We start from the raw sequence: 14,531 nt of genomic DNA, 5'->3' as shown, positions 1-14,531 counted from the left end.
TTAATGATCAGTAGTTTAGACCAAACCATGATGGAATGGCTTGTCACATGATGAAAGACGTGCCGATGGAAAAAAAAAAAAACTCAAAATATCCTTAAAGCACAACAACCCCGAAAAAACACCAAACTATCATCAGAATATGCAGCACCAGCAGAGCCATTGCTGTGTCATCTATTGTTGTTGGGGGATCTATTATTGTTCTATTGCATGCTGGGGGAAAAAAAAAAAAGAGATGCTCTTGCAAAGACAGTTTCCAACCACAAATTTCAAAGTAAAACGTACGCATGCACCAGAGGACGCTACTTTGCAGTGCAGGATTTAAAAAATTATCCAGTAAGGTAAAAGAACTAAAACAAAACAATGTCATTTTTGTTTAAGTTTTTCTTATTCTACATATTTGTATCTCAGTTAAAGGCTATCTTTAAAATGTTTAAACTCAAACGGCAAACGCATTGTTTGTACATGCACATTTTTATTTAACATTTAAACTTCACGCAATGGAAAATAACAGGTAAAGTCACTTCAACATACAACAGAGTTCAGACACAGTGCTAAGCAGCCAGTCAATCAGAGTGATATCTGTTACTGAGCGACCTGACAGTGATTTAACATGATAAATCAGCCGAATAAAGCCTTAAAAGGGTCCAACAGAAGTGATGGTGCTGAAAAGACAAGAGAAACAGAAATTCACAGACACTCCACATTTTCCCGATGGCCGATTGTCAGCTTGGTGTATAAGAACCCTAACGCAGCCAATCCATCAGACAAACTCTTGCCTCTAAAATAAACTAAGAACACTTACGACACCTGTCGTTTCCTCTCAGTTCTTTGATCCGTGATATGATCCCAGCACTCATACATCCTGGACAATTCACAATCAATCTTCAGAGCCAGGACAACAGAGACAGATAGATCCTTCTTGTTTGCTTTTAGTCATTTCCACCTTTTTAAGAGCCATTTTTCAGCCATCCGACTATCTATCATGCTTTTCCACTTCAGAAGTTGCAGAGTGATGTTTATCAAAGGTAGCAGTGGATTCTCAAAGCATTAACTGAACATCAGACTGATTGAAAACATGTGCAGGGATGCAAGTCACTCTCCACTCTCCCTCTACATTTTTAGATGTCAATAGCAGAAAGAAGAGCGCTTTTTCGACCAACCAATCATTGACAGGTGTCTGAGAGACCTTTAAAAGCAAGCTGAGGGATTTTTTTTTCTTTTTTTCTTTATTTGACAACACAAACATTTGCAAAGACACACTCAGACTCTCCCACTGACCTTGTCAGCAGTGATAACCATCACATAAAGCGACCAATACACATCTGTGCCTCTCCTTTCCACCTTGAGTTTTGGTGAGTTGACATTTTAAGTGGATATCAGCAATGCTAAATGAACAGGATGGATTGCCGGAATTTTGGAGACATAACAGCACATTTTGGGGGGTATACTATACTATTATTCATTTTTTTGAACATTGACTATCTGGCACCAATCAGACCGCTAAGATTTAATGGAGTTCTTTTATTTACTTACAACAAGAGGAGCCATCAACTCTTGCATACAATATTCCACACAAAATGTTTTTTAAATCAGCTTGAAAGTATCGCTCACACCAGTCATTCCTAAAATGCCACGCATGTGTGCCCCACACACCAACAAACATACAGGAAGACAAATGCACTCTGAGCATTTTAGAAATGGAAGAAAGAAAAGTACAAATATGAATAGGAGTCTATAAATCATAACAGCCTAACACCCTCATGCACCTCTTTTGCAATTATCCAAATACAGGGACAGTCTTCTTTTGTTGTCTCAACCTGTTTAGTGTTCTCTGATGCAGGGAAGAATAATGCCTTTGCACGAGGAACAAAAGCTTGGGAGACTGCCACACTATAACACATCCAAATATGACTCTGTTTGACCACATTCTTTTGTCTAGGCAGTAGTTTTGTGATTGGTTTTACAGTCAGTGTTGGCATTAACACTGGTCAAAATACGATATATCCATCTGAAAAGGTTGGCAGGAACTCTGTAATGTGATTCATTCCATCCGCAGCACTCCAAGACTGAAATGATGCCCTTTCCCAAACAAAACACACTAAATTACCTGGTATACTCTACTGGTATATGGTAGAAAGGCCATAGCACAAAACAAAAAAAATGTCCAAGTCCTCCCTGACAGAGATGAGTTTTGTTAAGAGGTGCTGAACGTGCTGACATTTCGCGGTAAAACGTATTGCATCACTTCCCGTCAGCTCGTTTGTATTCTGTGGAACTTCTCTGGGATTATCATTAAATTTCTTCCTATACGTGACACACTTTTGCATCGTGAACACTATCACATGTGACTACCAGCTCTCTCCCTCCGTCTCCTGCCATCTCTCGTTCCCTGTGCCACCAACCTGTCTGCATTTACTCCAATCGCAGGTCACTAAAATTAATGTTTCATCCGTGTGTAATTTCGCCATATCAATGTTGGACTCTACCCCCCTGCCAAATCTGACCAGTGATGACAAGTTTAGGCACATGTCATCCTTCAACCGCTGGCTGTCGAGGTGATGTCCAGCAAACAACGTGGGCTACATATGTAATTGGACATCTTTCTGGGGGAAAACCTGGTCTGATTAGGAGAGATTAACATCGATCCCACGTTTATTTATTAGTCATCCAAAAATATGACAACCCAGGGTTGAGACCAGGATGCAGAGTTGTATTCTTACACACTTTTCTGCAGCATCCTCCCTGCTGCTTCCCCCCCAAAACCCCATAATGATTGTGTCTGCTCCCAGACCACCCAAATTTAATCAATCAATAAACACAAGATGAGCAAATCCAGAAAACCTCTAAAAAATGAGGACAAAAAATTTCACTGAACAGAAATATAAAACTATCAAATGTGATTGGCTGAATATTAGATTGCTCCTTTCCAAGTATCTGTTAGTGAATGACATGGTTGGTGATCATCATATTGATATATTCTGTCAGATCAGGGTTACTCATCACTCCTAGACCCAAGATTAGTGTGAGCTCTTTATCTGATTCTCAGTTTTTCCCACCCAAAGTGGAAATCACAAAAACCTTCTATTTGTAGTCGTGTATCGTCCACCTGGCCCTTCTTCTGAGTGTCTGTCTGAATTCTCAGAGTTTTTCTCTCAGTTAGTTCTGAGTACAGATAAAGTCATCGTAGTGGGTGAGATATTTCTGTAGGTGTTGAAAATGACAGCCTAGATATTAACTTTAATTCTATATTAGATTTAATTGGATTTCCTCAAAGTGTACACATGCCTATACACTCTCTTAATCATACCCTTGTGCTGACTTGTGGCACTGAGAGTGAACAGTTAACAGTATTTCCTTATTACCCTGTCTCATCTGACCATTGTTTTGATAACCTCTGAGTTTACATGACTTGACGACACAGCATCTGAGAAAAAATTTATTTATAGTAGGTGTCTCTCAGAGAATGCTGTAACCAAATTTAAAGAATTAATGCCATTATCATTTTCCTCACTGTCATGTGCAACAACAGAGGACAGCTACCTAATTTTGTCTCCCGCAGAAGTTGTCGACAGCACTGCAATTCCAATGTGTATAACATTGGACAATGTGGCCCCTCTGAAAATTAACGTAATCAGCCAGAAGAAGCTGGCTCCTTGCTATGATTCACAGCTGCGTGCTTTAAAACAGAGAAAATGGTGTTCCTCTAATTTAGAAGAGTCTCAATTAGTCTGCAAAGATAGTCTAATAACATATAAGAAAGCCCTTCAAAAAGCTAGAACTGCTTATTGTTCATCATTGATAGAAGAGAATATGAACAGTCACAGGTTTGTGTTCAGTCCTGTAGTCAGGCTGACGAAGAGTCTGAGCTCTGTCAGCAGGTGGGTCTGGCCTGGTGTTATGGTGTTTGCTGTCCCCTCTTTCCTGTCCTCTCAACTCCAGCTGATTGAGGTGGATGGCCGCCCTTCCTGAGTCTGGTTCTGCCAGAGGTTTCTTCCTGTTAAAAGGGAGTTTTTCCTTTCCACAGTTGACTCGTGCATGCTTAGGATGGGGGGTGGGATTGAAAAGAAGTTTCCGTGCAGTCTGTTGGTTTCCTTAGCTTGGCTACTTTTTTTTTAAAACTGGCTTTGCATGTATGAATTGAACTAATTTGGAACTTAATTAATTAAATTTGATTGAATTATTATTACATTACAGTGAATTGGATTCTAATGGGCATGAATTGAATTGTATCTTTGAAGTGCCTTGAGATGACATTTGCTGTAATTTGGTGCAAATAAAACTGAATTGAATTGAACTGAAATAAATCTAGTGACAGAGAGATTTCAACAGGTATACGTTTTTTGTTTCTTTTTTGGCATGGATACACACATACTACTCTGTGATTTCACAGTCATGAACCAAAGATAAAAAATTAACAGTGGTTAAAAAAAAACTAAATGAAGTAAACAGCTATGATCAATTAAATAGCAATCAAAATTAATTTATTCATCTTATTAAGGTTGTGCATTACCTTAAACAAGTCAACTGACTGTGTGTAACATCATGACTGAAGACTGTTGGTGGGCCAGATAGACATAAAAGGTAACTGTGCTATTACAGAATTCCCAAACTTGTAATGTTTATATGTGAAACCTATACCTTGACACACTGCTGTATGCAAAATACAATACTGTGCTCATCACAGACTCATGGATAAACTTACAAATCTGGAAGCTAAGAGATCCACTCAGTTTATCTGTGATCATTTTTACACGATACACTCACCTACATTACACACCCCCTGTGTAAGTCAGACCTCAACAAAGAGTATATCGTTAACTGCGCCGGTAGCAAAGATCTAAAGCTGTGTTTTGCTGCATTCAGAGAGTGAAATCGTGGATAAATAGAGCCAAATGCTTTTTTTTTTCCAAGTTACATTAACCATCTCACATCCTCTCTTTGTCAGGGAGGTATCTTTTGACATGAACTGAGCTTCCTCTAAAACCGATCTGACACAGTTGTAAAACAGCAGAAAAACCACTGTACAATTACATTCAGCTCTGCTTAGTGCGCACGTTTATCATCTTGACATGTCATCACCACACTGCAACATGGCCACATCTGTTCATTCAACTCCACATCCTGTATTACCTTATTTTAAAGTACCCAACTACATGCCATATGTGTGTACAGTATAACCAAACAGTTCATTTCCCCAGGTCTTAGAAAAAGGTTGACTACTCCCAGACACCATGTGTCAATCTGCTGAGTGGTTCTCTAACAGTGTATGAAGCTCAGATCAAAGGCATGCTGCTTTAAATGCTTAGCCTTGGGAGAAAGAAGGGAGGGGACAGACTTCATAGGAAAAAGGTACGAGGAGGAAAGGAACAGGAGAGAGCCGTGAATTGTACACTGTTCAGTGAGCTCCAATGCAAAAGAGGTTAGGGTCAGGGGTGTACAACTGAGACTGCTGCACGAACCAATCGAAACAAGACATCCTTCACAAATGTCACAACTCACACTACCAGCCAATCTACAAGCTATCCTGACTTGACTTAGAGCACCGTACAATAATTTAAACACCACTAAATATAGATTTTTATTAAAAAGAAATCACATTCCCCACAGACACCCAAGGACAGGTGCTATTAAACGCGTGTACATTCTAAAGGGCTGAGTGTGCTTAAGGGTTAGCAACCAGAACCACCAGCCTCCTAATTAGCACATTAAAGATTGAAGGCATGATACCAGGCTATTCTTCTCTCCCTCTCTGTCTCTTTGTCTCTCATCGCCTCTGTTCTCCTGCACAAATGAGTCCTAATCCTTGTCCTCCAGCTTGCCCTTGGACAAAAACAATATCTTTAACTGTAGGACACAGAAAACAAACTGCAACAGCTACTCCATCCGGTGAAATTACTTTTGGCTTATTCATGCATGTACTCAAAGTACATGATCAACTATTATCAGGGCAAAATATCACATCAAGTGGGATTTTGTAATTATGAAGAGTCAGAGACTTAGCTTGATGCAGACAGCAGACACAACGCTCTCGGCTTGGAGAACCAGAACGGATTTCAGACGGGCCAGCTAAGTTAACTGCTGTTCAGACCAGAGCTACCAGAGGAGCGAATTCTTTTTACCATAGAAAATAACTCAAATCTCATAGTGGTCTGAGCAAACACTATGCTGTTGATTTTGACAGGTAGTCATTTACTTTGTCACTGTATTTTCTGAAAAGAAAAAGTAAAAAAAAATAAAATTCAGCAGTATGGTCCACACCGTACATGTAACTGTCTAATGCAAAAGTGAAAACTCTATGATCTGGCACGACCACATTCTTTTCTACATGGTACACACTGTGTATTGCATGTACTCCACGTTAGCACTTCGCACAACCTGACTTAAAAACAAGCTCCTTTGGCCCACTATTCCCGAAGGGGAGATTGGTCAACATGAACTAATTAGTCAAATAATTTGCCCAAAACAAAAAGCGACCATGATTAAAATAGTAACTGGGGAACAAACTTTGAATAATTGCAAACACCAGATAAAATAGTTTACACAAATTGCATTCCTCCAAATTTAATTTATTTATATATCTTTTAGTTGAATGCCTCTTTCACTCGGTCAGTTTTTTTTAGTTTGCGGCCGGCCAGCCGGCTCCTGGTGGATCGAGATACTGTCCACTCATTTCCCATTGCCCTCTGTGCTTCAAATCAATAGTTAATTACCTCCACAAATGTTCATCTTATCCAATCCAACTAGAAAAGTGGACTGCACAGGTTGAAATTTTCCTGACAGAGGAATTCACTGTTACGCAGGGTGAAAACTGTCCTCCCACTACTTCCACTTATTGGCCCATCAGTGTCCCTCTCGGAAGCTGGCATTCCATTTTGCACTACAGAAGCACTTCATTTTACTCCAACACACTTTCTATTTCTCTTGCTAACACACACACACGCAGCAACACGGATATTCATGCACAATTTCTCTGCTTCTCTCTTGCTAAGAGACCAGTGTTTAATAAGAGATTACATTTATGGTGAGGAGAAGGGCAGGCGGATCGTGAAATATGTCCACATGTCCTGAACCTGGGAGAGGCACTGGCACTTACTCATTAATAATGGGACAGGCCACAGGCCCAGGTCCTTAGCTCTCCATCTCTACTCATTTCCTTTTCACACGTCAAAGCTTTGTGTGTGTATGGCTAACTGTATTAAGGTTCATTCACGTTCACCTCTGTGCTTGAGTATATGAGTATATGAGTATATGAGTGTGTGTGTGTGCGTGTGTGTGTGTCTGTGAGCTTGACAGTCCTTATGAGAAACAGCCTGTGGAGGAGCCGGCTTTTATTTAATCAGAACCGGAGCACCTTCCACCACTGTCCGTAATTTCAGCCCTATTAACGCTCTGCCTTTGGTTCCTTCGTGTGCTGGAGTCGCAGCATCCTTTAGTCCTTAAGGCGACTAATTCACTTTAAATGCTAAATCTACAACAAGTTTTTTTTTTCCTCTCTTTATAGTGGAAACCTCACATAATGTATATTTTGACTCGAGAGATGTGGAATTAGCCAACTAAACATGTTTTGTAGTTGTCGAGTGTGCACAGTGAGCTAAATGATATGCATATTTATTTGATTATAGACTTTAAAGAGCTTCTCACACGTTTTAAGTCATTAAAACAATGTACCGCTATACCTGCCCATCTCCCACTTCTTTATCAGCCTCTCACCTGCCTGCCTTCTTAACTGTAGCCCTGAAGTATTGACCTTGAGCTTTAAAAGTCAAATTAAATTATCCCGGACCCCAACTCGCAAACAGATATCATTAGAACAATCATAAATGAAGCTCTTTGTTCCGGCAACCCCAGCCATCTCTAAACCCTCTTCCTGTTCCTGCCAATGCTGTGCCTATTATATTTTGTGGAGGGCCAGCTCATGTTTCACTTTTCTTCCTTGCGGTAAGCCTTGCAATGGTTCCTAAATGCATCTGTTTTTAACCATAAAAAATGTGGGCGGGGGACGGCAGGTGAGTGTGGGAAGCAGGGGAAAAGAGGGAAAGAAATTAGGTGAAAGAACCAATTATTTCCAGGCAGGAAGGTTTGGGAGACTAGGGTTGAGACGTTGCAATTGCTCACAGATTTAATTAAGAGAACAATCTGGCAAAAGAGATGGTAAGGAAGTAGAGTTAAGAACAGGTTTTTGTGGACCTGGACTAGTCAGAATTGGTGATGGAAGGACTGGAGTTGACAGGAGCTTAAGGGGCCATGAGGTAGGAAGAGGCCTCAGGAGCCAGGCTGCATGAACCCCAGAAAATAATACTCAATGATCTACAACTTTTCTTCTCACCTTTCACTTCAAAAAATATCGAAGAGGCTTCCCTTGCCTGTTGACTGAACAACTGTCAATCAATGAGTAAGACAGGTGATAATGGAGACGGAAAAAGCCTTCAAAGCAGAAAAAGAATGAGAAGAGCACATTTTCCACATCATCATCCATGAGTTGTGGGTCACTGCAGCCAATCATTACTAGCACTGCCATTTTCCACAAGGTGTGGCCTAGTGGGGCCCTTATTTTGTGCTCCTGAGTGCATCAAGTTTTTGGATAGTGTGTGTCTGTAGGTATGTCAGTGTCTTTATCCACGTTTTGTTTGTTTCATTTGAGAGAACTGTCTTTTCAAGCAAACAGATGACTCACACAGGTTGAGATTGAACTGTGTCACAACCGTCACCACTTCCACTCCTGTGCTCTAATATGTTACGTATGTTGCTGATGCCGTGGGCCTGCTTATCCCTGAGATTGGACAAATAAGGCCTTAGCACTCGTCCCACAGTCTGCCACCTGCTCTGATAAGGGCCAAGCACCAAGTAAGACGGGTGGAACATAACACTGCTGATAGCATCTCTGCAGCCAATCTCTGGACACAGGAATGCGTGGAAAACACAGACAGACAACCTGGCAAACAACATGAGATAGCTGCACGAGTCCAGAGTCTTTAAATAAAATCCAATAGGACACAAACTCACACATTCAGTATCTCGCATACTGCACCATTCCTCTGTTTTCCCTTTCCCTTGATACTGCTCATTCTTACACAGAGGGGTACACAAAAAAGTGCACATGCAACAGCTTCCAGCCTGCATCCACCATCTGGCCTTCCCAAGGCTCAGATGTCTCTGGGGTAAGGTGAGCAGTGAGGGGTATTCTCTCTCTGTGCATTTATGTGTATGTGTTTGCACTGGTGTGTGTGTGTATGTGTGTGTGAGTGTGTGTGTGTGAGAGAGACAGAGAGAGAAAGAGGCAAACAGCAAATGAGTTAGGAAGCGGTTATCATATTACCCATGCAATAATACGAAACGTGAAGCAAACGATGAAAACCAGTATCGTGAAAATTTAAAAACTGTACTAGATCACATCACTGCAGGCACATCAGGTGCTGGCAACAGTTTGCACTGGGGGGTCATCAAAGGCAAGCAGGCTGGCCAAGCACACCTTAACATCAAGTAGTCTTTTCACTATGGACAAAATAAAGCCCCCATTATGGAATGAGGGCATGTCTACAAGCCCAGTCAGCCAGAATGGTTTAAGCACTATACTGAAGGCACATGAGCACACATAGCAGTACAAAACACATGAAGAATTTAATTCTGGCTCAGGTGATCCCAGATCATAAGTAGTGCCTGTAGCCATAATATACTCGCGTGAACACTCACCACATCATCCTTCATGTCTTCTAAGCCATACAGCCTCCACCCACATTTAGAAGTTGCACTTCTATCCATTTTATTTTCATACTTCTTTTTTATAATAATTTGAAGCAAAAGTGCAAAGAAAAGGAGCAATTTTGCATTGACATCCATTGGAGACTCAAAAGGACTCTTTTCACCGGCTGTTTCCTCCACGCAGCTGGTGTGCTAACACAACTTGAACGTTTAGAAATAAAGAATTTTTAACTCTGCAATAGGCTTGCAGAGTGATTTTGCATTGACAAAACCTTAGTAGGCAAAGAAAATGTAAGTGTGGGAAATGACAGAGAATCATTGGAGCATGACAAAATATGTTGGTCCAACCTTAGAAACTACAGCCTGGTACAAAAAATGAAGTATCTGCAGTCAGCCAGTTTAATGGAAACACCTTTTAAGCAGTGGCCACAACACTCAAGTGTCACTCAGAGAGGTTCTGTTCTTTTCCCTGGTTTTGGTAATGAGGTGCTTGTTAAGTTTTTATATAACTGATGGTGTTGTAACATATATGACACATTCTTACAATAATTTGTCTGAAATACCTAAACCTTTCCCTGAAGGCAAAGCTCAGAGCCTGACAGAATAGATTTAGTCATGATAGTAATCGTGTGAATCTTGTGAAAATTTATTTTTGGAAGCTATCCTCAAGTGGACGTTGAAGAAACTCCGGTTTTTGATGCTCTGACTGAAAAATTCAACCCCAGAGGTTCTAAAAATGGTATTAATTAGCCAATACCCCTTTCCCTGCAGCAAATCTACTTCTATATTCTATAAGTACATCATATTTGCGGTTGATTCCCTACTCTGATTAGAGAGAGATCTCCCAGTGTGATCAAAGTAACATGTCATCTTTGGGATAATTCCATAGGAGTCAATATCTTACTCAAAGGTTTTGTCCTTCAGCACTATGTCCTCACCCTTCTAATCTACATGGCTCACCAATGCAGCTAAATGACATACAGCAACATCTTTTTTTATCATTCAGGAAGCTTCCATGCTTCATTACATCCTCTAAGAATAAAGTATTACCACAGAGCAATACAGGTACACAAAACAACCTGAAGGCCAGTTCAGTACCCACTCTTCTCCTACTCATATTACATGCTGCAGGTCTTTTAAAACACACAAGCTTGGCTATTGTACGCTAAACAGTTAAAAGAATGAGAAAGCCTCGTGTTCAAGTACTTTCTTAGCCATGTTCATTTTCAGTCCACTCATTTGTAAAACATACATACTCTACTTTACAGTCTTCTCTCGTCTTTTCATCTCCCCGGGTCCACGACTATCCTCAACTGATGTCTCATCCCCCTTCCCTCCATTCCTCCTTCCTCCACCTCCCAATTCTAGACTGTTAAATGTGTGGGTTTATCTGAGCCTAACTGGTTTAAAGGCAAACAGAAATAAGCAATGGTTCTGTGAGTAGAGGAGAATTACTGCTGCTGTTGGCGAGAACCAGTCGCGTGGCACATAGATGGCAAGGAGGGGGGCAAGAGTGGCGTGTGGAGATTAGTTAACAAAAACACACATAGAAGACAGACTGGGGTAGAGAAATGAGAGAGAGTGACAGTGCAGAGGAAAGTATACTGGGAAGATGAAGACCACAGGGAGAAAAGAGTGAGAAAACAAACAGGGTTGAAAAAAAGCCCGGTACACGCTTCTTCTGTAATGGCATGCAAATCCTTGTCTTCACCCTCCTCAGTGTTGGATTTTTGCTTTTGGTTCTGACTCTGTCCCTCTTCAATAACTTGTCGGTGCATGTATATCACTTCTCCGTGTGTGCGGTGCAGTGTCTGCATGTAGCTGGGCCTGTTTTATAAATCCCATTCATCCAACCAGTTCAGAAAATGAACACACACCTTTATATAGACTTAAGCTTCGACTTTGTATCCGATTTCCTTTTGCTGGGCTGAGCCGTCTTCGACGTATTCATCCATACTTAAAAGCATTTCTTGTGATTATCATTCTACAGTTCTTCAGTTCATCAATGATGTATCAGGTCTTTACTGTGAGTGTATGTGTCTGGAGAGAGGTCACATAAATTATTTAGTTCATTACAACTATGCATCAGTGTGATCAGTGCTGCCCTTTCCCCTGAAGTTACAAAGAAACACCCACACGCAAACATGCAAACAGACAGATCTGTGACACTTTGCGATTATTATTTGATTTAGACTTGCAATCAGATTATGGTGACAGGATCGGGAGGGATAATGTGGTCAGTGGCTCCATTTTCCCTTGCACACAACAAAAAAATAAAAAGGAAAAGAAAGAGCAACAGATTGGAGCACATATTAGTGAAAATTTTAACCTTCCCATGGGGAGATGTCCTTTCAATTAGCAACCCAAACAAGGAAATCGCTTTCATCCTTGTTACTGAGGTAACCCAGGGGCCATCTCCATGCCCATCTGCTTCATTCTCATCTCAGCTTTTAAAGTGGGAATCACACATCCCTTTCCTTGCAGGGATATTGCACTCCTCTCTCTCACCAACCACGCATCTCCCTTCCGTTGGCTGTCGGTTCATATAGGGTAAACATTTGAACCTCAAAATATCCATTCTCGCAGAGGTAGCAATTTGGGCCTGGGCTTGGTATACATAGCCTGTGTTGAAGTCTGATGAGCACAAACAAGAAAGCCACTGCCAAATTATAGAGCACAGCCTGAGCTGGGAGCAATCCAGGAGCAAACTTGTAAATGATTAAAGGGGACACCTGTGCATGTGAAAATGAATTCTGATTGTGCTCTTAATTTACTCATTTATGGGACAGCAGCCAAAGGGGATCCACTGTGTTCATGTTTCATTTGAAAGTGTGAGAAATGAAACAATAACATGATGGAAACGGGAACATTCATCCAGCAGATACTGACCGAGCCAAACAGCCAAGTGTCTGGTCCCTAAGGTCCCGCAGCGGAAATGAAAAACATGTTTGACTGAGAAGATAATAGCTACTCTATGCTACTAGTGGCACCGGCTATGTCCAGATGAGTGTGTCAGAAGAAAAAAAAAAAAAGGAAATAGGAGGAGATACAGACAAAGACAGGCGATAAGGAAGGGAGGTGGGTGAAGGGTGTATAAATAACCAAATGAAAGAGTCAAATGAGTATTTCTTTTTAAATTGGTTCATAGACTGTGTGATTTCCGTTAACACAAAAAAGGAGGAATTTACCTCAGCCTTACATCCATCAAACAGGGAGACTTCCCATTAGCGCAATCCATAGACCAAGAGAGTTTGTCTCAGCATTACAAAAACGCAGGAGAAAGACGCTTGAAGGCTTATCTGAACAGTACCTAATTTATTTACACAGTTTAATGAAAAAACGTGACGGGAGTCTTCCAGGTTTGACAGGCAGTTTGTGTCCCACTGAGCTAAATTAATTGCTCGAGGGATAATAAGAATCTCAAGTAACACAATTAATGGAGAGGACTTCTCAAATCATGCACATTGTCTGTATAAAAAGAGGAAAAGTAAAACAAAACCAGATCTTATCACATAAAAGAGTAACTGATATGATGCTGTAGGTAAGCGTTTAAAGACACCGATTAAAAAAAATAATAAATTACACAAAGTGTCGTTCATCTCATGGAGAAGAATTGTCAGTGATAATAAGCGAAGTGAAAGGATGCTGTCTCCAAATGAAGGACTCATCAAAGCGTTCTACCACGATCCACGTGTATAAACCCTTGAATCCCGGAGACGCAGCGCTGCCCAGCAGAGCTAGTAACAATCACCCCCCAGATACACGGCGCGCTTTGGAGCATCTCCATATCTACTGCAAGTGGGCTATAGTCCCAAATTCTTATTTACCTTCCATTGCAGAGGATGCGGTGACCAGCACGCATAAAAGCGCAAACAAATCCACTGTCATCGCAGAGATGGTAGTCTCCACAGGCTGTACCCAAATAACCAAGACGCACGGTGCGCGTCTAAAGAATCCTTTTGCTTGTCAGAGCGGTACTCCAGCAGACAGCCTCTGTTGTGAGTCACATTTCAAGCCGTAGTAAACAATGTGTGACAATCAGCGCAAGGGAAGAGCGGAGTGTAGGGGTAGAGGGGTGCGTGGAGCAGGAGGGGGTGTAGGAGAAGTGGGTGGGGGACACCCGACATTGCCTGCTCACAGCCCCATTAGACAGCCGGGGCCAATCAACGACTGGTAGCTGAAACTAACTAACCAATGGCCAACCCGAGGCCCCGCCCATCTCACATTGTCAAAACAGAAAACTTTTCCTTGACCTATTTGAAAGGGTGTCCGCCGTACAGAAGGCAAATGACGCCACCAGTCGGTCTTTTGCTGCTACTGCACCCCAAGCATACCCCAAAGCCAAGCTCACCCCCATGGGAGACCATCTAAACGTGTCATTTGTTCAGTGAACCGCCCGCCTGTGGTTCAAAATAATAATGTTGCCGAACAGTATATCTGTTGAAGTATCTCCCATATGGCTTTGCTCAGTTTGAGTGTCTGCAAAACTGGAATTACTTCAACTTTGAGCACTTCTTTTCACCTATCTCTGTCTCTCTCTCTATCTCTCTCTCTCTCTCTCTCTCTCTCTCTCTCTCTCTCTCTCTCTCTCTCTCTCTGTCTTCCTCTCTTATTCTATTTTGTTTAATTTCATTTTTCATGTGCAATCGTTTTGGGGATCTGTCTGAAAAAGTCTTGCAGCCTGGCACTCCCAGGGCTCCAAAGAAAGAGCAAACCCTGTTTGCAGTGAAATGCTCTTTAATAGCTTTGACAAATTCAACTGCCACCTCCTGATGATATTAAACAGGCGTTGCACATCAGCTCACTCCCTTTGCCCCTCGCGCTCCCTTTTG

General features: G+C 41.5%; 1 protein-coding gene across 3 annotated transcripts in view; it reads right to left on the bottom strand.

The window, feature by feature from the left end:
* The window catches only part of ephb1 (EPH receptor B1), a 147,439-nt gene extending 133,625 nt beyond the window's left edge, over nt 1-13,814 (bottom strand). For 2 of the 3 annotated variants that reach the window (XM_072363243.1, XM_072363244.1), the window contains exon 1: nt 13,527-13,813. In XM_072363243.1, the coding sequence (XP_072219344.1) occupies nt 13,527-13,587 (61 nt within the window). In that variant the 5' untranslated portion in view covers nt 13,588-13,813. Of the gene's footprint in view, nt 1-13,526 lie in introns of all 3 variants that reach the window. The other variant, XM_072363245.1, reaches the window with a different exon arrangement.
* Nucleotides 13,815-14,531: the final 717 nt, after the last annotated feature.

The sequence above is a fragment of the Leuresthes tenuis genome, unplaced genomic scaffold (genome assembly GCF_036924035.1).
Source record: "Leuresthes tenuis unplaced genomic scaffold, fLeuTen1.0.hap1 SCAF_14, whole genome shotgun sequence".
NCBI lineage: Eukaryota > Metazoa > Chordata > Actinopteri > Atheriniformes > Atherinopsidae > Leuresthes > Leuresthes tenuis.
The sequence above is the reverse complement of the archived record's forward strand: the minus strand, read 5'-3'. Positions and strand labels throughout refer to the sequence as shown.